Here is a 24,774-nt window from a genome sequence, read left to right as displayed (position 1 = left end):
AGATTACCAGCTCACGAGAGCTGCTGCACTTTCAAACTATTAAAGGCTTAATTACTAAAATCAATTGAACTTACGCGATTGTTCCCGTTCTAGGATTCGCCGTATTCCTTAAAGGATATCGGTGTCCTCATCGAAGAACTGATTGGTGCCTATTATGAGCCGCTGTACCTGGTTGACACACCTCACGCCGACGCCCTTGCTGCTAGAGTCGCAAGGCTGTTTGGAGCAGCGCCTGATCTGGCCAAGCACGAAAGTGGAGAGTTTCCATCAGTGAAATTTCAGCCTTCGGACGCGAATTGTCGTGTGCAAGTGGCGCACAATGCGACCCGGTTTGAGAAGCCTTTCAGAGAACTGTTTTTGTGGGCGGTGTTAATGAACCGCTATGAACTAGCGCGGTTCATGTGGGAGAAGGGAGAGGAGGCCGTGTCTGATGCCTTGGCGGCGTGCAGATTGTTTCAAGCCATGCATGATCAAGTTGAAGACGATTATTTTGAGATTAAGACAGCATTAAAACAACATGCAGTGTACGTAGAGTGAGAGATGTGTCCAAGATGTAGATCACGTGATCAATAGTGTCGTTCACGTGATCAACATGTGGGCCACGTGACATCAGCATCTCTTGGTCACGTGAACAATGTGAAGTTTGCGAAAACGTGATTCGAGAGTGAACTGCTAATAATGACTCCAAATCTTGAGAATATCTTTCTTTTCGGTGTTAGAATTGCTAACGAAGTTGAGTCCTACATCATGTACTAAACTGTAGTAATTTAAATGTCGCAACTCATTTGAACGTCTGTTTAATCCAACAAGAATTTTTTTTAGTTTGAACGTGGCATCATGATATTGTTGTTCGTCTCGACCAAGGTAAACATTGTTAAGATAAGAACTTTATTAACGTGTCGAAGTCGCTAGCATACAATGTATACTAATTGGGGAGACCTAACTACGATTACGTATCTAATAATTAATACCTATATTTTTACCATTGGATCAAGATTGGAGATGCGATGTTATGCGCAGATCCCATTTAATTATCACTAGTGAAGTATAAACGGAGAATTCGGACAAGGACAGAAAGTTGTATTTCTGATCGATAGAGTTGTTTTCAATTGAGTGTCGTAAAATCAAAACCAAAGTAATCACTCCGGCCAATCACAGAGGAGACAGACAATCCAATTAACCAATCAAAACTCGATCTGTATACATGTAGCTGACGCAAAGCGCCGGGAAACGTGGGAGCGAGTCACGATTGGTTTTGGGTTTATAATTCTGATTTGATGAAGAAATGGCGCGAGATTTTGAGCCAATCGTGTAGCGTAGCAAAGCAAACCCAATTACTTTTTGACACTCAAGTGAAAACCGCTTTATATCTGTTTGTAATAGTTGCTCTTTATTGTTTTGCTATTGTTTGTTTTGAATTTTTTTCCTTTGGTATTTCTCTTCAGTGAATTTGAAAACCTAGCCATTGGAGTTCTTGATGAATGTTATGACGAGGACGAGGTGTTAGCAGAGATGTTAGTTGAGAGGGAGATACCCAAGTGGGGTGGAATGTGTGCCCTTAATCTGGCCGCTGCAGCACATGGTGAGAAGTTTTTAGCGCATCCATGCTGTCAGTCAAGCTTGAACAGCATTTGGAAGTCACGTGGTATGCCTGGAGTCCCGTACTGGAAGGTATGCTGTGAATATCACTTTTGTTAGAGAGGTCGGTTCGCATCACTAGACATCATATCACTACCTAAAGAGATCTGTTAAGGAACTAAGGACCACTAAAGGGGGCGAGGATGGAAATTGTTCGCAATAGAAACTTATTTTTACACATCTGTATGGCAGAGTATATAGATTCTGATGAATGCTGAAACTTCCAAGAATTAATTAAGCGTTCGTGTTCGACCTCAAAGTGAAAAATAAATAGCTTTGATCGCCAATGGGTTGGTTGTGACATTTTCTTCTGTCCTTTTTAGATAATACTTGCGCTTATTTGTCCTCTTATGATTCACAAAATTGTATTCTACGACGAAGAAAATCACAAGTGGTCGGTACCTCTATGGAAAAAGCTCGTGATTTTCTACAATGCTCCAATCTCAAAGTTCTGGGCTCATCTGGTAAGTAAGAGAGACTTTTTGACCCCAACTCTAGTGGGTGTGGTGACGAATTAGCTTGGTAGATTTATTCAGTTAAAAAAGCAGTTTAGTCTTCTTTCTATTCGTTTGATTTCAGTAGTTATTCTGCTAAAGAAGATATTTGAATATCAGTTTGTTTTATTTTTTTTCCAGGGGATGCACTTGTGCTTTTTAGGGTTGTACGCTTTTGTAATTTTGTTTTCGTTCCTTAAACCGTGGCCCTCTGTCTATGAAATCTTGCTGATGTGTTGGATAGGTGTCATCATAATGGACGAAATCAGACAAGTGAGTCAAGAAGGAGTGGGGAGCAGGCCATATGCGTATCCTCGGTAATGGAGTGGACCTTGCTTGAAATGAAGGCTCAATGTAATTTGCATTTGAAAGGACTCCCAGCATTAGCCCCGGCGGCAAGTTATTTCCAGTCCAATATCGAGAATATACCCTGGGTGCCAGAGGTTTTCTTGCGCGGTTTCCGATGTCGGTCATCGAAGCGAAGCGAAGTATTTCCGTCCGCCGCGCGCGAGAAAAAACCTCTTGTACCCAGGGTACCGAGAGTACGAATGTGGTCTATGATCTGCTAGCGCCATTGAACATTTTGATAAGACATCATTGAAGGTTAAGGCTCGGCAAGAAGGATTAAGTTACTAAAACACTCAAGAGTATTTTAAAGAAGTATCGAGAACTGAGAGTTAAAGAAGTCAGTTACATTGATTTCATTCATTGACCAGGAACGGCGAGGATAAAAAAGAAAACGGGGCTTCAAAGACAGTGATCCTACTGTTTTTTATTTGTATTGCATGGAAAACTGGCCCCTGATGTAACGAAGTATTTCTCTGACAGACACCTGTCCAAAAACACATTCATCAACAGGAGTTTGCTGTAAATATTTGGCCGTAGAATATTTCTATTTTGATGACTGTCCATTTTCTGGTCATCTTTCTATGCGAAGATCTCATTGTTAAAAAAAAAAACGCTTGTTATTTTCGCAGGTCATTTGCCAAGAGACAACTACCTTGAAAAGCAAGTTGGAGCTGTATTTCCACACTTCTGTCAACATAGTCGACTCTTTCGCTAACGCCATCGCCCTGATTGGTTTTGTCCTGCGGTTTTTTGAGGTCACGTGGGAGGCCGCTCGCGTTCTGTACTGTATCAATTTCGTCATTTTCTCCTTCAGACTTTTCAGAGTTTATTTCGTCAGTGGCTACTTAGGGCCAAAGATTATAATGATAAAAAGAATGGTGAGTGAGTTTGTTTGCGCCTGTTGTAAGTTCGTATGGACTCAAAATTTAAACTTATTACAGGAGCTTTAACCTCCCAAAATTTGGCATAAAAATGTAAAATAGTCGTAAAGTATGGCAATTTATTTCATGGCGATATTTGGCTAACCCGTGAGCCATGACTGCAATAGCAGTTTTCAGGAATTACTTTGGTTTCGGTAGTGGCTTTACTACGGTTTGAGACTGGCTGAGGAGTCTAATTGGTAAAATTTAAACTTATTACAGGAGCTTTAACCTCCCAAAATTTGGCATAAAAATGTAAAATAGTCGTAAAGTATGGCAATTTATTTCATGGCGATATTTGGCTAACCCGTGAGCCATGACTGCAATAGCAGTTTTCAGGAATTACTTTGGTTTCGGTAGTGGCTTTACTACGGTTTGAGACTGGCTGAGGAGTCTAATTGGTAAGTAGAGCGGTTATCACTTAAGTGTGGAAAATTAACTGGTTTTGTATCACTTCGATGCTCGCCGGATTTGCTTAAAGAACTCGCGCCAGTTTCTTAGGCAATCAGAAGTAAAACCAAAACCAAACTTGACTCGCTAGCACACGTTTTCCCGCGCTTTACGTCAGCCACATGTAATTGCTTCGAGTTCTGATTGGTTCACTGGATTGTCTGTGTCCTTTGTGATTGGCTAGAGTGATTACTTTGGTTTTGGTTTTACGACACTCAGTTGAAAACCACCCAAGGCTTCTCGACCAATCTCAAACCGTGCTAAAACCAAAACCAAAAACCAAAGTGATTGTCTGATTTTTTTCGACACTCGATTGAAAACCGCTCTAAGCCGTACATGTACCCAACCATTTTGTTTATATCCATTGTAACATTGAAGCAGCATTTTAATGTTCAACATTTTTCTTAGCTTGCAGATGTAATGATGTGGCTTTGTCTGCTACTGGTGTTCGTGTGTAGTTACGGCGTGTTTCGACAGGCCTTATTCTTCGCCAACAAAGAGCCGTACTGGGGTGTGATCAACGATCTCTTCTACAAGCCATATTGGCACGTGTATGGAGAACTGTTTGTAGAGCAAGAAGGTGAGTAATCCTATTGGGTTTACGTTCATGTGTGAAATTTCTTGCTTATTTATCAGGTATATTTGCACTGAAAGTGATCACGTCAGGTTGTCTCCATCAGGATAGTCCTTAGATTACTTCTGACTCTTTTTATAGGGGAGAGGTTTAAAGGACATATGCTAAAGTGCATAGACTTGGCGAAATAACTTAACGAGTCAAGGCTGTAAATAACTAAAGCCCAGGTCAAACGTCGAACTTAAGATAACACTAACTAAATAGAGCGAAAAGTTCACGATAAGTTCGACGTTTGGCTCAACTGAGTTCGTCTGACTGAATTTAACGGAAGATGGATAGAACGTGTGGGTCGATCTAAATTCGAATTAAGTTCGACGTTTGACCCAACGGTCGAGCTTTACCCGTTTGGATCGACTCAAATTACAATTTTCGGCGTTTGACCAGGGTCTAAGGTGTAAACTGCTGCATAGGGTACGCAGGTGCACCACAAAGTATCAGTCAAGATTTGCCATTTGTGTGACACCCTCGTACCCAGCGTCTTCGTTCCCCTTGACAAGCGAGCACGCGCAGGAAGGAACGAAGACTCGAGGTACGTGGTTGTTTGTGTGATGTTTTGATGGTGTCTGATTTTACCTGACGAGTGTGTTGTCCTATATTTTGTTCCCAGCGGAAGAGGGTAAACTCTCGACAGGCGAAATTCCTCTACACGATGGAAACCTTTTAAAATGGATTCACCGAATATTTATGGGTGGCTATTTACTCATCACTAATGTACTCCTTATCAATCTTCTGATCGCCATCTTCAGGTATCGTACTGTGCCTTTTCAATTTTGACTCATGACATTCCTTAAAGGACTGTGGTCAGCCTCCGCCCCCCCCCCGCCCCCCCCCATTTTCGATGCCATCAAAATTATTGATATTGCATGGTGAATCGAAATCCTACTGCTTTACTGTAAGTTGTGTTCCCGAGAAAATGTTTACTGAATTATCTTTAGTAGTTTCACAGTGATTTCCTTTGTTTCGACATGCTCCGAATAAAATATAATAGCCAAACTCTTGTATGTAAACAAAAACAAAGGTGTGGCTGACTAGGGCCCTTTAAGTATGGTAAAAACCATTTAATCATTATTTGGCGAGCTGACAGAATGACAGACTGACAGACAGACAGATGGTTTGATCAGCTGAGCTCATTACTGACTGTACTCGATCTGGGCGGTGATACTAATTACCAACTTGGCTCATTTGTTGGATTGCAGTAACGTGTTTAACGAGGTTGAAGTAAACTCTTATCAGATCTGGAAATACCAGTACTACTATCTAGTAATGGAGTACAACAAACAACCGCCACTCGCTCCGCCTTTCGCCATCATTTATCATCTGGTCGAGTTTGTGCGATGGCTTCGAAAGAAGTGTTGGAAACCCAATAAAGTTACTCGTAAGTGGCCCAGAACTGATTTGTACTTAATGTTCACTTATGATTACGAGTGAACTGCTAATCGAATTCTTGTGTAGTGTCGGCTAGGTTAACGAGAGTGGTTTCTGATAAATGATCCAAGCAGTTGCATGTCTCTTCCGCAGTCGTTATGTGGGTCATGGCACCACATTCTCCCAAGGAAACTTGAGTTACGTTCTAAATAACGGCTAGGAAGCAGTGCCTGGCTTTCAGTAGCAGAAGAAAGCACAAATGCCATCATCATCACAAGCACAAGAGCCCTAATTTAACTGAGAAAAAAAAAAAAAGAAAACGGACTTGACGCAAGCATAAGCACCAGATCAATAATTTCTCTTTTCCTTGGCCTTGTACTTACAAATACTTGCGCTCGCCTTGTGCTGTGTGAAAACTGAATACAGCAAATATAGCCATAGGGAAGGTCTTTTGTTTGGCCAATTACGGTAGTCCTTCCAACTTATTTCTCGCGTTGTAAAAAGGGACTGGAAACTACTAATCTCTTGTTCTTGTGCTTGCACCGGCGTTCGTTTTCACTTGACATACATCTCTCGCTGCGCGCCAGAATGAACTAGGAGTAAGTCGCCTTTTTTGACGGGGCAGATCCTTCAGTTAGGCAATAGTCGTTGTACTGGGAACACTTTTATTTACCGTTTACTAAGTTTATCTCGGGTCACTTCTCTCCTCAGCTAAGTTCACTGCAGAAGACCTAGAACTGTTGAGACTTTTTGAAATAGAGAGCGCTTCTAACTATCGACAGAAAGTGGAGGAACAAAAGAGGACTGGTACCGAGGAGAGGATAAGGAAGACCAATGAAAGGTGAGGATAACAGCAAGATAAGGTGACAGGAATGAACGACAGCAAGTGTGGTTTGGATTTCATGTTATGGCTTTACAACAGGAATGGGATTCAGAGTATCTTGTTAGAACTAGTTTTTTTCCTCCTTGTAACCTTGCATCACAGTGTAACCACACGGTGTAACCAATTCAACGAAATATAATATAGCCAATCAGAGCGCGCATTATATGATGACAATTTTATAAAATATTTTTCTGTTGTTTTCAGCTAACTGTCAACGGTCAGTCGCATTAAACTAATGTAAAGTCTTGTGAATTTTCCAGTTACCTATCACTGAGTCAGTGAAGCACATGAAACAAATTTATCGTGTGTGGTATTCAGCTCTAATGAAAATGAACAAAAGATTATTTACGGTGGTAAAACAGGTGTAATTCTCAATTCTCTACGCAGGGTGGAGGATTTGGTGAACAAAGTCACGGAGTTGCAACAAACCCTTCAACATTTTGTCACAAATAGCAATGGAGAGTCACAGTAGAGGGAGGATCTTAATCCAGTCGTCTTTCTGAAGATGCACACGAGCCCAGACTTCGCCGGTCTCTATGGTTAGCGACAGAGAGCGAGAAGAATTAGGTACATCATGTATGGTAATTGTTGTATAGCAAAGGGACTCTCGCTTCAATTGCTAACTAGAAGGTGTGAAGTCTCCTGAGAGAAGATTGCACGAGGATACCTTGGACAACGCAAATAATGGATTTTTAGTTGTGAAGCCGTGAATTAATTTTACGAATTATGCACCAAGTCAAAGAGTCATAGTTTACTTGAGAAACGTTGTAGAGAGAGATGTACTGATGCAAATCGTCGATCATTAGAGAATCTTATCACCCACGATGTTAACGCAGCTTTTAAGAGACGTAACAGTCATTTGAAAGTTATTTTACATGTAGATATAGAGGATTTAGATATATTTAAATCGTTTGTTATAGACCATGCTAAGCCGCCGTGTGGTCATGGGTTTTGTAATAGAACTGTATTTATTTTTATAGCTATTACGTTCTTGTTCAAAAAATCGCTACATCAATTTCATTTCGTCAATTTTTAAACGTACTTTACATTCTGTAACTTGACTCAACCCTTAACATAAAAATTGAAATATTATCAGACGCACTGTTATACATGCAGTAGGTTACGTCGACTTTTATTTTTATATGCATTTCGTTATTGCTCAAAATGTGTTTTTATTTATTTATTTTTTTTTATTTCAATCTGTAACTTCTGTTACAACTTTCAAAAGGAAGATTACAATCTACAATGCAGTCATACCTTACTTACGTTATATTACTTTCTTTACGTAGCACACCCAAACACTCAAATGAATAGTATCAAACATACTCAGGGAACAGACGCATGGAGTAACTTTTACAATACTTGCACATACACGCTCTAAGAGGAAGTATATTGTAAATGAAAAATAGTTACAATGATAATTTATTTAAGTAGGATATTTTAAAGACGGGATTGAGCATGTCCAATAAACCAATGTACCACTCTACGCATCGGATTGTGTTTCTGAAAATCATAAATACTGCATACTGCTCTCTCTCGTAAGAAGAATCTTTTAGTAAATTAGGGGTGTCGTAAGAGCGTTGTGTTGTTCATCTCCGCTGATTTAGAGTGTATAAGGCTTATAATGAATGGATTTAGATGGAGCTGGCGTTATATACTGGGTCTCACTCAGGACCTCAGAAAAACGGAAAAACTTAGCAAGCCCGCAGTCTAAACGTTTTTTAACCTACTTGTTATTTGTCAGAATTGCATGCTTTGAAATCTGGTTATATACTGGGTCTCACTCAGGACCTCAGAAAAACGGAAAAACTTAGCAAGCCCGCAGTCTAAACGTTTTTTACCCTACTTGTTATTTGTCAGAAATGCATGCTTTGAAATCTGGTTATATACTGGGTCTCACTCAGGACCTCAGAAAAACGGAAAAACTTAGCAAGCCCGCAGTCTAAACGTTTTTTAATCCACTTGTTATTTGTCAGAAATGCATGCTTTGAAATCTGGTTATATTTTTTTGAAGCATTAACACTAACTCCTCATCTCCCTTTCGTTCAAAAACCGTTCATTGATTCAGCGATAGAAGGAGTTCACCAGTGTTGAATCGCTGTTGAAGGTGATTACATCTTTATCATACCGGCCTGCCGGCATATACCACTTATGTTTTTGAAAAACACTGAAATCGACAGTATTTGCTAAGCAAATAAAACATTCTTCAGTGAGATTATTCAATATTTCATAAACCCTAAAATCACCAGACACTGTTGGGCTGCATGTGCGTCGTACTTCTCCCACGGTGTTTGGATAGCCTGCAAACAGGCTTCCGGTGAGGACGGAAAAAACTTTCGGCGAGCGCGAAACAGAAGAATTCGGAGAGCAAAGCGATCGGAGCGGGGGAGCCTGTGGACTTTGTTTTTGATGTGCCTATCCGCCCTTGGTGATAAGCCTGTAACAAATCAGTCAATAAGGTAATTAGACCTGTCAAGAAGCTACATTTTCGGTACTTGCAAACAGTTTTAATCGAGCCAATACTCTTAGAGAGTTTAAAGCATATTTTGCAATACTGAAATGAGCCTAAAGAAATTATAAGCACATGATGGAGGTGTCAAACTCTGCGAAGCGACGAGCAGATAACAGCGGAAAGTCCGGAAACCGCCAAATAGCACCGCCAAACCGCTCCCCTCCACTAGCTTCTACTTAAAATTCCTCCTCGTAACAGAACATAAAGTACCGAAACTTAAAAGAGGACGGCAAATTCACTATTGTAACGAACCGTTGGAGTCGTATATTACAAAGATCTGTCAAATATTCGTCTCAAAGATGTCAACAATTAGCGATTAAACCAATCATATCATGATACCAGGAGCTGGTATCATAGAACGGCGGCATCAATTGAATGTCTACAGGCTCCCTGGCTTCGTTCGGACTCACCGGGAGCCTGTTCGCAGGCTATGTTTGGAAGTTTTTCGTGTTGAAAAATAAGGTACATTAGGAGACATGCTTCGGATCCGGTAAGAGGAATTTGTATGAGGAAATCATTAAAAGAACAACAACGGTAATGCAGACAAAGCTAACATGGCAACATTCAAACTTTTGCTTTAAACTTTTATTTACAACTGTTTTGCTTGAACATATATTATTGTAAAAAATTCCCAGATTTGTTACCCGAACCTCCAGTAACGTACACTGTTTTCCGTTAGCATTAAAATCTTTACCAAAATATAACTCCACGTAAATACCATAGTACAAACAGAAAATCAAATTGACTGCATGGAAGTTTGTGTCTATTACGCTCCTGTTTGTCTCCTTGTCGATGTCAGGCCTCTGCCTAGGCTCGATTTCTGGTCCGGCTGCGTTCCTCCCCGAGAAGAGGGGGTGAGCGCGGGCTCATTTCCAGAAACAGCGTCTGGTAGACAAGCCTAGCCTCTGCCTTGTCCTAGGCATCCCCTCTTGGTTGGAGCAATGAGGAAACCATCAAATCCTGAATTGTGTTTTCAACCTTACAACAACTAAATGAAATGGTATTCAGGACAAGACAGATGTGCCTGAGTGCAAAACCTTCCATGTAAGTTAAGTTACATGTGTGTTTGCAAATCTCATATGTATGGCCTCATTTTGAAGCAGAGGCAATGGCCAACTTAAAAAAAAAACCTTTTATAAATTTTGATTTGGCATAACATGTAATTAAATATGCACCTTACACAGGTATAATTATTGTAATCAAATCATAAACATGCCTACTTTACGCTTTGAAAAAAAAAAGACCCAACTAAATAAGAATATTTGCAAAACCGAAATCGGAAAATCAGAGATTAATCAATGTAGTATATATTGGCTTGAAAAAAATTTTTTTTTTATGATTTTAGAGTATTCTGTACATATATACCTATTTTACCTAAAGAACTAATTACATCCTATTTATACAACCTTGCATTATACCAAAATAGATTTTCATAGGGAGAGAAATGAAACGATACTATATCACTTCTTTATGTAAGGTTCTGTGAAAAGTGCTATGCAAAATAGTAATTTACAATAGTATTGCAATGAAAGTCACCAATGCAGTTATGAAGCAAAGTACGAATTACATGAAAACCTCCTGAAATAATCTGAGAATCCAAATTCATTTATTGGTTTTCACTGTTACTGCTTATTGCTTCACAACCATGATAACTTACATGTCTTACACTGTTCACTAGACCCAACCTGTGTGTTAACCAGATATTAACTAAGAAAAAAATATTAAGTAAGAAAAATATTGCCCGCTTTTTGCCTCAGTAGAAGGGCTGGGAAGAATGGGAACGATACAGTGGGCTCAAGGCGTCTGTTTCTAGTCCATAACGTGGGACAGATTTTACCACATAGCCGACCTTCGAATCAGGTTTTAAAAATAACTATATAATTTTAATAATTACATGACCCTTTTTCAAACTTGAGCTAGTTTAAAAATTGACAAAAGATAAGTAAGCATAACACATTGAAGTGTGTTTGCTGAATGGAAAGCTTGCATGTGAAAAGTCTGATAGCTTTTACTGAACCAGTCAAAGTGGGCATGGTGAAAATTATCTAGCTAATCTCAATATATAACATCCAATTATACCAGAAAGGTTGCCCAATGACCTACATGTAAAGAAGAGCTTGGATGGACTCTACACACAGGTGAGTGAGTAGGACTGTTTCAACAGGAACTGAACTCAGGACAAAACTGCATTACACCTTTATATGTGAGACAAACTTATTTTTGTCAGTTTCATAACAGAAGTGTAGCAGCTCTCTTAAGGTGCTGTTGTTTTATTGAATTGTCACAGCTGTCATTGTTTTAGGGCAAGGGGCATTGTTTCTGTTGTTTGTTCAATTGTTCCCTTAAAGGGTATCAAGCCATTTATGTGAGACCTTAACAGAGCTGCTACATGCATGTCCCTTTCATAAACTCATCTAGCAACATTTTCTGAATATTACAATCATGTCAAGTGACCCTGCATGAATGAACCAGTCAGAAAATATTTTCACAGCAAAAAAGTTAAGTTAAAGACAGTTAATTTTTTGTCCATATTCTTTCATTTTGTCGATGAAGAGACACTTTTTATTTGGGCTGCAACCTCCTTTTGCATGGCTAGTGTCTGAATAAATTTCTGTTCCATCAAATTAATTGAGGCAATTGCTTGGAAAAGAGAAGCTGCAGGTATGTCATCTGGTAACTTGGAAAGAAACTGGCCAAGATGAATGAAATCCATTTCCAACAAATCCTCCTGATAAAACTTCAATATTCCTGTGAAATAAATAATATTAAAATTTTGCATTCAGGATTACCAAGGAAAACTGGGGGACAGGTGCAATGAATGTTCAATGTATGTTCTCAAAACAATGCCTGGAATTTGCATCAATTACCTAGTCAACTTTGAAAATGTAGAGTAGGATGAGTAATGAAAAAAGTTATGCCACTACAAAAAAAAAAAATTCTTGTACTCACATTTTCTGGATTCAGATTTTTTAATTTATGTACACTCTGACCGAGGAGTAAAGTCAAACTTCAGTCAATGTGAACTGGTTTCTGATTAACTTCTCCCTGGTATCCAGTTTCATGATAGTTAAAAGTTCTTTTCTTGTAGCATTGTGTCATTGAGGGATTCTTGAATAACTTGAGAAACTCACCTAGTGCTGCCCTGAATAGAAATGCTTCTCCATCTCTACAGAACACATCCCACACTCTTGAGGCAACGTCCAGAGGTAATGATTTGCTAAACAATGTGAATGTCCTGCAATGATTCACACAATGTAACCTTAACCATGGTTTATAAACTTAAGATGAATGATACATCACTGAAAAATACTTCTACACAGTCAGTCAGTGAACAAACTATGTACATCTTTTTGTAATTTTTATTGTTCTCACCAGTCAATCAGGTACATATCAGGTGTGAAGTTTTCTTTGATAAAATGTGCATGAACTGAGGGCAGAAACTCCTCTAAAAACATCTCAAAGGCAGCAAAATAAGCAACCATCTAAAAGAAGCATTTTATTGAGTCAGTAATGTTACACAATGTAGAAAACCAGCAAATTCACGATATAATGTTGAACATGTCCACAGAGCTGGTGAAGTCAGGGTCTTTACTGGTAAAAAGCTATGGAACAAAATATTCAGGCCTAGAAAGTGATATTCAATATTTTCAATCACATATATGTGTAAAGCAAGCAAGCAAGAGGATGAACAGTCAAATTTGTTTCAATATATGTACTAACCATTGGATGGTCAACTCTAAAGAAAGCCAGTTGACATGGTTTGTTGAGAAGGTTTGCAAAACAAATAAAAGCATCAGATGGTTCCATGTTCAGCAACAAAACAGCTGCAAGAAATGACATTCCTTGGACCTGAAATTTAGAAAAGAAGTTTGTTAAAAACTATTGATAACTAGCACAGGAATGTGCAAAACAAACTAACAAATATTTGGGGATTAAGTATACTTTTTGCCAAATTCTAATTGCTGATTAAAAGTACTCAAAGTTTTTCAGTCTAATTCTTATTTTCCTTTTAGTCGTGCAGTTATTTTGAATATTTCCACCACCCCCATAACAACTGTGCACTTGTTGGTGAAAGTAATGGTAAATAACTTACATATCCTACATCAGGTCGATAGCAGGTGTATGCTCCTAAAATACTATGAAGAACATCATGGAATGGACCACCCTGGAACAAAACATACAATACACGTATTAAACTGTATAAGATAAATGTATCAAAGGATTTTTCTCTAGAAAAAAGTTATCAAACTGATTTACAAGTATGTTCACCAACATCTCTTTGACATTACCAAGTTACACGTTTCTTATAGCTACTTGTGTTATTCAACTGAAAGCCAAAGTGGCCCATCCTACTTGAGAAGCTTTTATCAATTTCCAAAGCAGCAACTAGGAGTAATGGTACCCCTGCTCACTAAGTTGCCCTTGCAGTGGCCTGCGGTATGCACATGTAAACCTTAGTGGATCGAGGCACTGTAAGTTGTCCAAGACATGACCACAGGCAGCCCTTAAAGCTGGATAAGCTGATTTGAAATAACTTCCTCCTCACTAGTGAAAGCCAAGTCAACCCAAACTATACCTCTTGAAATATGCACAGTGAAGGAAATGTCCGTGAAACATCCATCATGATGAGCTCTACTGTGTGAGCCTTGCTGACAACTGGATGATCACTTGCTGGCAGCTCTGCAACTGTCTGTGTTGGGTTTTTCTTCTTGTTAAGTCGTGTTGTGAAGAGTTTTTCATATGCATGAGACTGGAATATGTCAAATAATTCTGCAAACAGAACATTAAGAAACATTTTATTCTACTTGTCTTCAATCAATTACACTAAACAGTGTTTATCAGCAGTTAGAATCTACCAAGATTACTATGTCACTTCACTGGTCAAAATAGGTTAAAAGTGGGGTAGCAAACATGACAACTAACCATGAGTAATGTGTAAGTCATTTCCAATAGCCAGCTTCCAAACCGTTCCGCGTACACTTGGTGGAAGGCCTTGCCACCAAAGATCCCTAGTTTTCTTTGCATGCTGCCTAATGGAAGAAAATTACAAATTATATTAATAACAAGCTCTGTATGATATCGCTCTACATAACTTAAAGCCAAACTACATGTAAAGTTATGTTGACACAATCTACAAAGTCACTTCCAGTCACAGCAAACACGAGAAATGCAATCTAGGAAACTTACATAGTTTCCCAGTTGGGTAGTATCTCATTTGTCCACAAAGAGACAGCAGAAACAATTCCATCTTCCTGTTTGCACTTTTCTTTGAGCTTTTTCTCTTGAAGTTTCATCTCCTTCAATTCTACATTCACAGAGTACACTATTACTACATCGGTATATGATTTGTTGTTACCGAAAAGTTCAATAAAGTGTGTATATATAATTAAGAGCAATACCTTCCCTACCCAAACATTCAAGACATGTAAATGCAAATTCATCTTGTTAGAACACATTCTCCTGCCATGTTTAATATGGTAAAAGTAAATTTTTCATTACATTACATGTATAACCAGGCTCTTCCACTGCATATTTTACTGTGGCTAAATATAATTTATACTAAGTTAAATGTGAAACAATATTGCTGCATCAAGTTAAACACGAAACAACATTGCTGGCCAGCAGTTTCCCTCAGTGGTGATGTATGGGGTGTCGAGGAGATTTGTGCTGGGGCACCTTGATTTTACAGCTCAGCTTTAGATGTTAAGTCATTCTGCATGTTTTTCGCTGCTGGAGAGTTCACTTTGAGCTTTTCTCACAGCCTGCCCATCCTCCATTTCTTCATGGTAGGTATGCATGTGGTTGGTATTGTTTGTTTCCACCACAGGCGGCCCAAGCTCTCGATGCGAGGAGTTATTATTCATTTATCTTTTAATCTTTATGCGAACGTTCAGCACATGAAACGTGACATATTTACCGCCAACATCTACTATTACATAACCACCGAGTTTGGTTATGCGAAATGTGACCTTCGCCTTGCAGCATATGGTGGTGTTGTGTTACAACGGTTTGAATTTTTAAAGGTTTGTATGGGGAAAAACGGTAATCGACATAATAGCTGAAATTTTGATATTTTTGCAATAAAAATGACTTACCTTAATGCCTTGTTGTCTTTTCTATTGTCATCTTGCTTCTCAGCTCGATCCGAAGCCTTTTAAGCGAGTTATCGCTTTTTGGTTTTCCTCTACTAAGAAAGAGTAAAGGCTACACACTCGATTCTGGACTGACCCCCGCTCGAAGTGAAAAAAAAACCACTGAAATCCCGCCAGCCGCCCCAATTCCTCCGCAGAATCATAGTACAGGGTTAAGCGCTCCCTTTTAGTTAAATCCCAAGTCAAATTCTTCTCTACAGCTCACGATACAAAACTCTGAATCGAAGAAAGCTAACCATCCAGAATCAGTGATCATGCTGCCGGGACCAACCATGGACACATTAGAAACCTGAGCGGAATGCCGGGCTAACAAATTGACCCTGACCAGGGGAAGGGAGCGCACAGTTCTTGACAAGCCAGGTACTTTGCTCGACGGTCCCCTGGGTAGATTTTAATCCAGGCTGCCGACGAAGCATTGTTACGACAAGCCAATCAGTCCCTAGGGGACCGTGCCCTCCCTTCCCCCGGTCAGGGTCAATTTGTTCGACTGTGGTCATGGATGGTCCCGGCAGCATGATCACTAAGTCCGGATGGCTAGCTTTCTTCGATTTAGAGCTTTGTAGCATGCGCTGTGGAGATGAATTTGGCTTGGAATTTAACTGAAAAGGAGTGCTTAACCCTGTACTATGACTCTGCGGAAGAATTGGGGCGGCTGGCAGGATTTTATTGGTTTATTTTCGCTTCGAGCGGAGGTCAGTCTAAAATCGAGTGTGTAGCCTTTACGCTTTCTTAGTAGAGGAAAACCAAAAAGCGATAACTCGCTTAAGAGGCTTCAGATCGAGCTGAGAAGCGAGATGACAATAGAAAAGACAACAAGGCATTGAGGTAAGTCATTTTTATTGTAAAAATATCAAAATTTCAGCTATAATATCGACTACCGTTTTTCCCCATACAAACCTTTATAAATTCAAACTGCTGTAACACAACACCACCATATGCTACAAGGTGAAGGTCACGTTTCACGTAACCAAACTCAGTGGTTATGTAATAGTAGATGTCGGCAGTAAATATGTCACGTTTCATGCGCTGAACGTTCGCATAAAGATTAAAAAAATAAATAAATAATAACTCCTCCTATCCTGAGCTTGGGCCGCCTGTGTTTCCACTGATTTCTCAGTGTGATGGTGCCTTGTGGTTGCCACTCACAGGTTTGTCATGGATACCCTGGGTTCTCAGTTCAGTTAACTTTGTTCTTGGGCTCTACCTTTCTTTCAGGCACCATTCCCCAAGCTCATCTACATGTATTGTTGATGAGTTACACAAAACCCTTTTCCTGCTCTTCTTTACTCTTCAGTGCTCCTTCCAAACCCATACAGAAGCATATGCTGCATCTGTCTTCTATTTCTAAAATCTCTACAATGTCCCCTGTATATGTTATATCAGCATTACAAATTTAGTAATGATTTTCACCTTTTTTCTTTGCTTCAGCTACCATTGCTTCATATTGCCGTCTGTGTTTTTTCTCCTCTGTTGGTGATTTGGCTGGAAGGTTACTGAGAATGTGAAAGGGATAAAAAAATCAGTGTGAAAACAAGATTTTAAAGACTTGTTTATCTTTGATTTGTTTATTACATATTTTTGGCAATGAAAAATGAACACAGCAAGGAAATTGAGGATATAATGTGACCTGAAATTCTCTACCACATGACAACAAATTACCATGTAAACTGATATGTTGCAAGTGCTAATATGAAAATTTACCTTGAAATGTAAGCACATGCAACATTAGGTCATGGAGAAAAACCTACATTTACAAAAGAGGCTACTTTATTGTTGATCTTGTAGAGAATTTAAAGCTGTACATTCCAACTGAGAAGGCCCAGTTTGTTGTTAAATAATGTAAAGCATTCAACATACCATAGGCAGAATTAAGGAATCATTATCACTCATTTGACTGTTGTAATACATGTCATTTTAGCAGACATGATGTACCAGTTCAGGCATACTTATGTACTTACAATGTTGAAAACTGTTATGAAAATTCCACAATGTTATTCCAGTATATGCACAATCTCATAAACATTATTACAGTATGGTGTTTACCTGGGTCTGTTTTCAAAAATAAGGGCTGTTGTTGAGCTACCTGCTGTAGGCTTCTTTCTTACAGAGAGAAATTTTGGTTTTAAGTTTGGAGTAATTGATAAAGGCCTATCCCCAAAAGACCTGCGCTTACTGTCTCCTGCAGGTTGAGAAGAAAGCATAACAGATGTGAGACAAATTCTTAAAATAATGATGATGAATTTAATTAAATAACATACACTCTTTACCTGCCTTCCTTTACTTAATGATGTCTGTAAGTGGAGAACATTACCGGTAAGTATGATGGCAGAGGCTATTCATGAATGCTTTGTAAGTGCAATGTACATGTAAGCTGTGGTTTCAATGTCAGATTTCAGTTTCAAATTTCACATACCATTTGGATTTCCCCTTCAATCAGTAATTATGGTAATGAATATTAGCCAGTAAAGACCATCAGCATAGTTGAACATCTTGGAAAAGCTGGTCAGGATAGTGGGACTGGACAAGTTTGTAAGGTCCCATTGAGGACACTCTAAAGAAATGTGATCAGATAGCTGACTATTCACCTCTATCAAAAGATGATGGCTGATTATGAAGATCTTTGCTGCTTTCCCTAGCATCTTTAATGGGAACCTTTCCAAATAACTTCCAAGCTGGAACAGGTTCCTTCTGAGATGACCTTGAAAACAGGCCCCTGCAAAGAAATGGATGAGTATGAACTGCCATTAGCAAACGTACATTAGCCTGAATATTAGTGTGATATATTAAACTAATAATTAAAAAGTGTATTAATTTTTTTTGGAAAAGCACATTTTTGGTAAGAATATGATATACCATCTCACCTCCTTTCCTGTATCTAGCTGATTCCAGATTCAGGAAACATATTTCTTATATACATGTATTGGCATTTTAAACAGTCAAGTACACAATATTCATGAATATTTGTCAGTTCAGGTACTCATTTTATCCAGCATGAACAATCAATTTGATTATAGTTTTTGGTTGAGAATATATCTTGGTAAGAAGTGAGAAAAAAGACAATGTTAATAGATTCATTTGTAATTTAAGGCACAGAAAAATGTATAATATTTCAGTTACAGAAAACAAATTGCTTGTTCACGCTGTTTGTCTCATGCATCAAAATACATTTTGGAGAACAATAATTATATTCTCAAAAAATAAACTGCATATTAGTTAACTAAGTACCCAGCACATGCTGATATTTGATATTTGACTTTGGGCAAGCTCCCAAGGGGGGATTCTATCTGCTACACTTTATGCATGGCTCACATCGAGAAGCTGTTGCATATAGGGTGGAAATAAAAAGAAGCCAAGAATAATTAACTGGGATGGTAGGTAATACTATGTCTTGCTTCGTAATGTCAGCAATCCATTTCAAATGATTTGAGTGAATAAAGGAGTGAATTTCTGTCACAAGATTCAATGATGGATTGCCAATAATTTTAGCTGTCTCCAATATTGCATGAAAAGTACATGCAAATGAGCAATATTGATACAATATCACTTACGTTGTGTTAAATCAGCTCTGCAGGGTGCAGTCTCCGACTATCAAATTGTAAACAATTTTACACCTCCACATGTCTCTTCCAGTAGCAATGACCCAACAGCTACAAAGATTAGCTAGCCTCGATCAAGGCTTGCATCGATATAGATCAAGCTGTATTGTTTGCACTTTCAGTTTCGTTTGTTAACAAATGACTACCTATACGCATTAAGAAAACCGTAAAATGTACAATGTACAAGTAGAAAACACAGCTCTACCACTGTAAAAGAAATAAAATAATGCTTACTTTAGCTTACTCTGCTTCTGTGACTTTCCGCCATCTGTTACCGACACTATCTTTGCATTTGAGTTCGGGCTAGGGGCATACGTGTTAGAGGACTTAGGAATCCATGCCGCAACCGAATCGTCCATAGAAAATCTGGACATCTGCTTGTACAGTTCTGGGCTAAATTGAGAGTTATTTAGTGGGATCTCTTCTAGCTCTTCGTCCCTAACAATGGAGCTAATTCCACTGTCTTCAGTACAGCTGGTAACTGAAGAGCACGCACTAAATTCAACATCACTGCTTGGTGATTCTGAAGATTGAGCACTGTCCTTGTCTCTGGTACTTCTAAGCAAGTTACCCTCATTCGCCCATTTTACGAAGTTTTTGTCGAGCAAATCTTCGGCGGAGTTTGCCTTTTGCTTTACAAGAGGAAAAACTTCGTCACTGTCTTCAGCGTTGTTTGAGCCAAGAAGATTTTCTGAAGAATCGCTGGATGCAGGACATTCTTGGCTCGTTTTCCCACGCGGAAATACACCAGCATCAGTTGAAGCCTCTACGACTTCCAAGGAAACCTCAGCAACACTCGTCATGTTAAAACTATCATCAGTCTCATCATCACCAGTTTCGTTATGATCTGTGTCTTCTTCTACAGCAGTATTGCTGCTTGTTTCTTCGTAATCCTCTTGTAGTGCTTCCTCAATGTCAGAAGGAAGTTTGGAAACCTCAGAACACGTAACTTGGGCGTCAGTTTGAGTACAGTGTGCATCATGCGATAAAAGCGCATTTGTCAGAGAAGATTTGCGGCAGTTGTCATCATTAGACTCATCGTGATTTTCCTCTGATCCATTCATATCTTCCGATATTTGTTCAGAGACAACGGCATAATTCTTTACCGAGCTCAACATGTTCGGGAATAAATATTCCTACTATGAGTTGTCGAACACGTACGCCGGCGTCAAATTCGATCGCCAGAATAATCCATTATCTTTTGACTTTCCTCTGTTTAAGCCTCTCCAGAAACGGTTAATTGCCCAATAAACACACTTGCACACTTAATCCCCACAATTTTCGCTAATAACTTTCGAAGGAGCCTAATAATACCCGGTGCCGCGGTGTGATGTCGTCTCTGTAAACCTCCGCCATTTTGTTTCACGTTCTACTACTACTACTATTCCCATCATGCACCCTTGCCATTATCTAAAGTTCTCGGAAGTTTTCGTTGCTGTCGGAAATCGCCGCTTTGTCATCGTGGTCGTCGTAGTCAGTCGGGAAAAAATGGCGGGTTGTATGAGTTGGGATGGCTGGAACTTTTAAAGCTGAAAATGCAAGAAGACAGCCCAGGTGGCAGAAGAAGACACATGAGAAATGAGCGTTACAATACGCCAACAAAACCAAAGAAGTTGTCTGTGTCTGGTGCAAAACAGAAGGCTAAAGAATTCGCTACTAAAGATGACAAGTCTACTCGTGTCTTGGCCAAGCAAGCCATCCTGGAGGAACTCAGTACCCATCTGGTCGTAAGAGCTCAGGGTGTAGCGCCGCAAAGTCGAAGAAAAGGCGTGAAAAGTGGAAATGATTCAGGTATGTGCTACAAAATACAGAACAAGTGCTGTTGTTTAATGTTTGCGACTGGCTTGTGCTTGGCGGGAAATTTGAAAAGTCTACACAAAGTGCAAGCCAGCGAGTCAAGTGAACAAACATGCAAGCCAATTCCAATTAGCCTAAATAGCACTCTGGTTAGACTAAATAGAATCTGGTTAACCTAAATAGTTCCCCTCTCCCACCCCCCCCCCCCCCCCAAAAAAAAACAACAACAACAAAATAATTGCCTTTGTTAGCTTGTGGTTATCCTTACAGTCGGTAGGGATAACTGGTTTGCATGGCTTGCGTTGTGATTACCCTGGATAACACTCCTATTAGGTTAACTAACACTACATTTAAGGAGACTTAAAACAGTTTCCAGCACTTAGATTTTGATTGGTTGTTTTGATAAATATAAAAAAATTTCACCGTGCCGTTTTTGAATGATAAGCCCCTAAAGGTGTAATTAAGGGTGTTTTTAGTAGGTCATACTATTGCTATGATAACCTATTGTGTTATGAAAATGATAACAATGTGTTCACCAAAGATTGGGCAGTTTTTTGATACCATGATTGTAACATCAAGCGATAAAGAGTGGTTATAATGACCATCAAAATCTAACTGCTGTAAACTGTTTTGAGCCACGTAAGTTAGCTTAGTTAGCTTGGGAATCCCAGTTTGCTTGCCTCACATGTCTTGCTTGCTTGCATATTAGTAACACTTGGCTGTACATACTCAACAGCTACTTCTGCGAATTCCCATGGACAATAAACCTGGTTTTCCGTAGTGAAGTACATGTAATATTGCCTTTTGTTGATACAAGTCACCCATAAAGTAGCTAGTTTGTTACCGGTGTGGAGATCAAGGCAACAGGTGACTTAAAACATAATGAAAGCCCAGACAGTATAATTTAGTTTCACAAACATGGAAGGGAACCTAGGCCTTACCCCTAAAACTAATTGATATCCATTATGCGTAGCTAAATAATATCGTAATTCATCTTACCTTATATCATTATACCACTCTTATTACATGTATATGGCTAGCTCAATCAGTGGGCAGGATAAACCAAATCTTGCACTGTGATTGGCTACCTGAGCAGGCAAGATGGTGCTATCTTACCTGCTCAGGACTACTTGCTGTGTCCTGCAAGAAAAATTTCCCAAAACCCATATAATAAATCCTTTATTGACCAAGCTCTTTTGGTCAAGATGGCTGGAGTGTGAGTTACTGTAAGGCACCTGGACTTTGTCTTGGTCCATAACTTGAACAGAAAAAAGGAACTCATTTTTCATTATTCTGCTCAAATTATGCTACCAAATTAATGCCCTATTCTTCCAGCATTATGCTCACCTCAAAATTGCTTATTCTGCTTGAAATTATGTTGGAAGAATGTATCCAAGCCTATTCTACAAAATAATATAAAGTTGCACCTGTCAACTTGAGTGTCAAGCCCATAAGTTTAATACTTTGACCCTACTAACAGTTACTGGTGCTAACTTTTTGTTTGGCAAATATCTTGTGACTGGAACAGAAAATGTTTCAAACTCCTTTCAGAAAGTTTTCAAGCGTCTTCAGAATCTGTAGACTTTGTATATGTTCAGCTGATCTTTAAATCCACGCACTCCCAGGATGAGAATCTCATGCCTGTGACTCACAAAACATTGACAGATATAGCTTCATAGATGTGAGGAATTATGTAGCATTCTGTTTAAACAAATTGTAGAGACTAGTTTGATATATTTTATTGTTATATAATTTTTTATGTACATGTATAGTTAGGAACTTTTATAGTTTGAATTTTTTTAAACATGTAGTATATAACACAAGTAATTCAGCTTATAGCTGCAAGTTGTGAGTTTAATAAATGATTTATCTACCTATCTATCTATCCAAGATGTTATGTTTGTATTTTTATCCTCCCAGTAATCCTGTCCCCTTTATTTGTTAGTTTGCTTTTTATGTATCTTTGAATGTGCTAGTAGTTGTAACCAACATATCAGTATTAAGCTGCAGGGGAAGGGTTAATGGGAGAGGCTTGATAAAGGACTTGAACGTATTGTGGTGTAGATTTTTTATTCAAATATGACCCTCTCTGCATTTGTGGATAGCTAACTGCAAGTCTAAGTTAATGCTTTATACCTACTATTTACGCAGATCATGCTAAGTCAAGTAATATTAAGGAAGAGGAAAGAAAAGCTGTTAAATTCTCATCAAAGATCCCAAGGTAACCTACATTACAAAGAAGCCACATGAAGCTAATAGTCACAACTTAGCAATGAAAAAGTGCCATATATTGTATGCACTGTATAGCCCATGAAATTCAGCATGCGTGGCAATTATTGTTCCTGTTGTTAAGTAAGGATACTGCTTACATTATTATTATTTAAGCAAGCCAAATAATTATTGCATACCTCAGCTTGGTTCACCTTAATGGAACTCTGTCATGGACAGCATATGTATCTTAATTTAAAGAATTGGCTACAAGTAATTTTTCCAGTTTCCAATTTTTGATCTGTTTTAATCTTCTTCAGTCATAACCGTCCTTGTTTATTTTGAGATCTAAATGTGTATTTGAGGCTTCCTTCACTATGAAAGTGATTTTTACCTCAAAAATGCCTAAAATAATGTAACAGCTCCTTTAAGTATAAATTATAGATCGCAGTTTATGTTTGTTCTTTCTTTAGAAGAGTAGATGGAGGTTATGTTGGTGCAGCCCACAAGAGACATGTGAAGTCTTTACCACAACATGAGCAGAAATCTCACCATGAAACAGCTATTCCTGATAAAAACGATGCAAGATTCCAAGAAACTCGAAGAAGGTTTCATTTAAAAATCTACCTTACAATATTATTTCCATTACTTAGTCACTATTTGACGTATTGTTTAACTTTGTTTTTGGTCTAAATTTTTGAAATTTGGAACTTGATTGCCTTTTTATGTGTACTGTCCTTAGTTATCTCAAACTGCTCACCAGAAGTGCCAACACCAGACTATAATAATAATTCTACATGTAGCATTATGGAGGACGTGAGGTCACATAATTATGAATATAGTGAAAGACCTACAATAGGTGACAAAAAATAGTTGAGACACTTTCAGAAAATGACACGCAGGTGATATTTAGCCCTTGTTCTATTTCAAATGAATTTTCATGTAGCAATAATTTTCTGATACCCCCAGTCCCTTAATTTAATGTTTTGCAGCTGCTGTGGTCTCAGTGCAGTCTAAGATCAGTGTATAGAAAAATCAACTTGTCGTAATTTGTTTGAAGGGAGGGAGGCAAAATGTTTACAAGATGTTTGAAAATGGAATTTTACTGCAAAGTGTCTCAATGCTTTTGTCAGTCATTAAGCCTTTACCCCCTAAGAGTATAAATTGGCACACAAGGTCATAACTTAATATTTGATAGATTTCAATCTATGAATTTTTGCCATGAAAATTGTCTTGTGAAGATCTGCTCATTGAAGTCATAAAATTTTGACCCCTCCCATCCAAGACATGGTTGACCACCCCCAGAAGTTTTTAGTTCCTTTTTTGGGATGCAAATGGAATGAAGGACTTGTTTCATATCAAGCTATGCACTAAGAGCTGCTAAATAAGCTATAGTTTAGGGGTATACCTAATATAGTAGAAGACTGACACATTTTTGAAGTCATTCATTTTCCCATTTTAAAGCAATTTCTCTCAAAATGTCTACCGGTACCTCCTTCATAGCTGTTGATGTCAATTCTTAATTAAGCTGATTAATAGCTTTCTGAAATGGTATATTATACACAGGCAGAGTGTCTTTATTTGCCGATTTGGGAAAAACTACCATTCACCTTAGGGGGTAAAGGGTTAATTGTAGCTCTGTAGAAGCTCACCCCTGTTTGGGACTCAGAGTTTTTCTGTCCCAGTCCTTATGGCAGCTGAAAGTTACATTATTCTTTCATTTATAGTTGTCATTTAAGGCTCCCTTTACATGTATGTGTATATGTACTGTAGCTTT

General features: G+C 38.7%; 3 protein-coding genes across 4 annotated transcripts in view; 2 read left to right on the top strand and 1 right to left on the bottom strand.

Moving 5' to 3' along the window:
* Positions 1–8,218, top strand: part of LOC110066307 (transient receptor potential cation channel subfamily M member-like 2) — a 28,660-nt gene extending 20,442 nt beyond the window's left edge. For both annotated transcript variants that reach the window (XM_089295130.1, XM_089295124.1), the window contains 10 exons: positions 94–524; positions 1,446–1,671; positions 1,962–2,102; positions 2,274–2,405; positions 3,110–3,358; positions 4,259–4,430; positions 5,092–5,230; positions 5,681–5,859; positions 6,561–6,690; positions 7,120–8,218. In XM_089295130.1, coding sequence (XP_089151256.1) covers positions 94–524; positions 1,446–1,671; positions 1,962–2,102; positions 2,274–2,405; positions 3,110–3,358; positions 4,259–4,430; positions 5,092–5,230; positions 5,681–5,859; positions 6,561–6,690; positions 7,120–7,204 — 1,884 coding nt within the window. In that variant the 3' untranslated portion in view covers positions 7,205–8,218. The remainder of the gene's footprint in view (positions 1–93; positions 525–1,445; positions 1,672–1,961; positions 2,103–2,273; positions 2,406–3,109; positions 3,359–4,258; positions 4,431–5,091; positions 5,231–5,680; positions 5,860–6,560; positions 6,691–7,119) is intronic.
* Positions 8,219–9,814: 1,596 nt separating this feature from the next.
* Positions 9,815–20,388, bottom strand: LOC110066290 (TBC1 domain family member 14-like). Its single transcript, XM_020773506.2, has 12 exons — positions 19,227–20,388; positions 17,982–18,109; positions 17,440–17,575; positions 16,807–16,889; positions 14,432–14,549; positions 14,168–14,274; positions 13,821–14,014; positions 13,338–13,409; positions 12,965–13,093; positions 12,617–12,726; positions 12,376–12,479; positions 9,815–11,992 (listed from the first exon to the last, which is right to left on the bottom strand). Exons 1-12 carry the CDS (start codon positions 20,108–20,110, stop codon positions 11,781–11,783), a joined length of 2,277 nt encoding a protein of 758 aa, XP_020629165.2. The 5' UTR covers positions 20,111–20,388; the 3' UTR covers positions 9,815–11,780.
* Positions 20,389–20,413: 25 nt separating this feature from the next.
* The window catches only part of LOC110066289 (protein SFI1 homolog), a 22,613-nt gene continuing 18,252 nt past the window's right edge, over positions 20,414–24,774 (top strand). The window contains exons 1-3 of the mRNA XM_089295097.1: positions 20,414–20,783; positions 22,941–23,010; positions 23,471–23,605. Coding sequence (XP_089151223.1) covers positions 20,528–20,783; positions 22,941–23,010; positions 23,471–23,605 — 461 coding nt within the window. The 5' untranslated portion in view covers positions 20,414–20,527. The remainder of the gene's footprint in view (positions 20,784–22,940; positions 23,011–23,470; positions 23,606–24,774) is intronic.

This window comes from Orbicella faveolata, unplaced genomic scaffold, assembly GCF_042242905.1.
Source record: "Orbicella faveolata isolate gen_17 unplaced genomic scaffold, um_ofav_v1 contig_1, whole genome shotgun sequence".
Classification (NCBI taxonomy): domain Eukaryota; kingdom Metazoa; phylum Cnidaria; class Anthozoa; order Scleractinia; family Merulinidae; genus Orbicella; species Orbicella faveolata.
This window is presented reverse-complemented; position numbering and strand designations above follow the sequence as displayed.

Bases quoted from the DNA above. Each gene is read 5' to 3' on its own strand.
- LOC110066290 (XM_020773506.2), bottom strand. From the start codon at position 20,110: ATGTTGAGCTCGGTAAAGAATTATGCCGTTGTCTCTGAACAAATATCG. The intron at 18,110-19,226 runs GTAAGCATTATT...ATTTCTTTGCAG, and splicing joins CAGAAGCAGAGTAAGCTAAA to GGGCCTGTTTTCAAGGTCAT. The intron at 16,890-17,439 runs GTAAACACCATA...TCACATTCTCAG, and splicing joins ATTTTTGAAAACAGACCCAG to TAACCTTCCAGCCAAATCAC.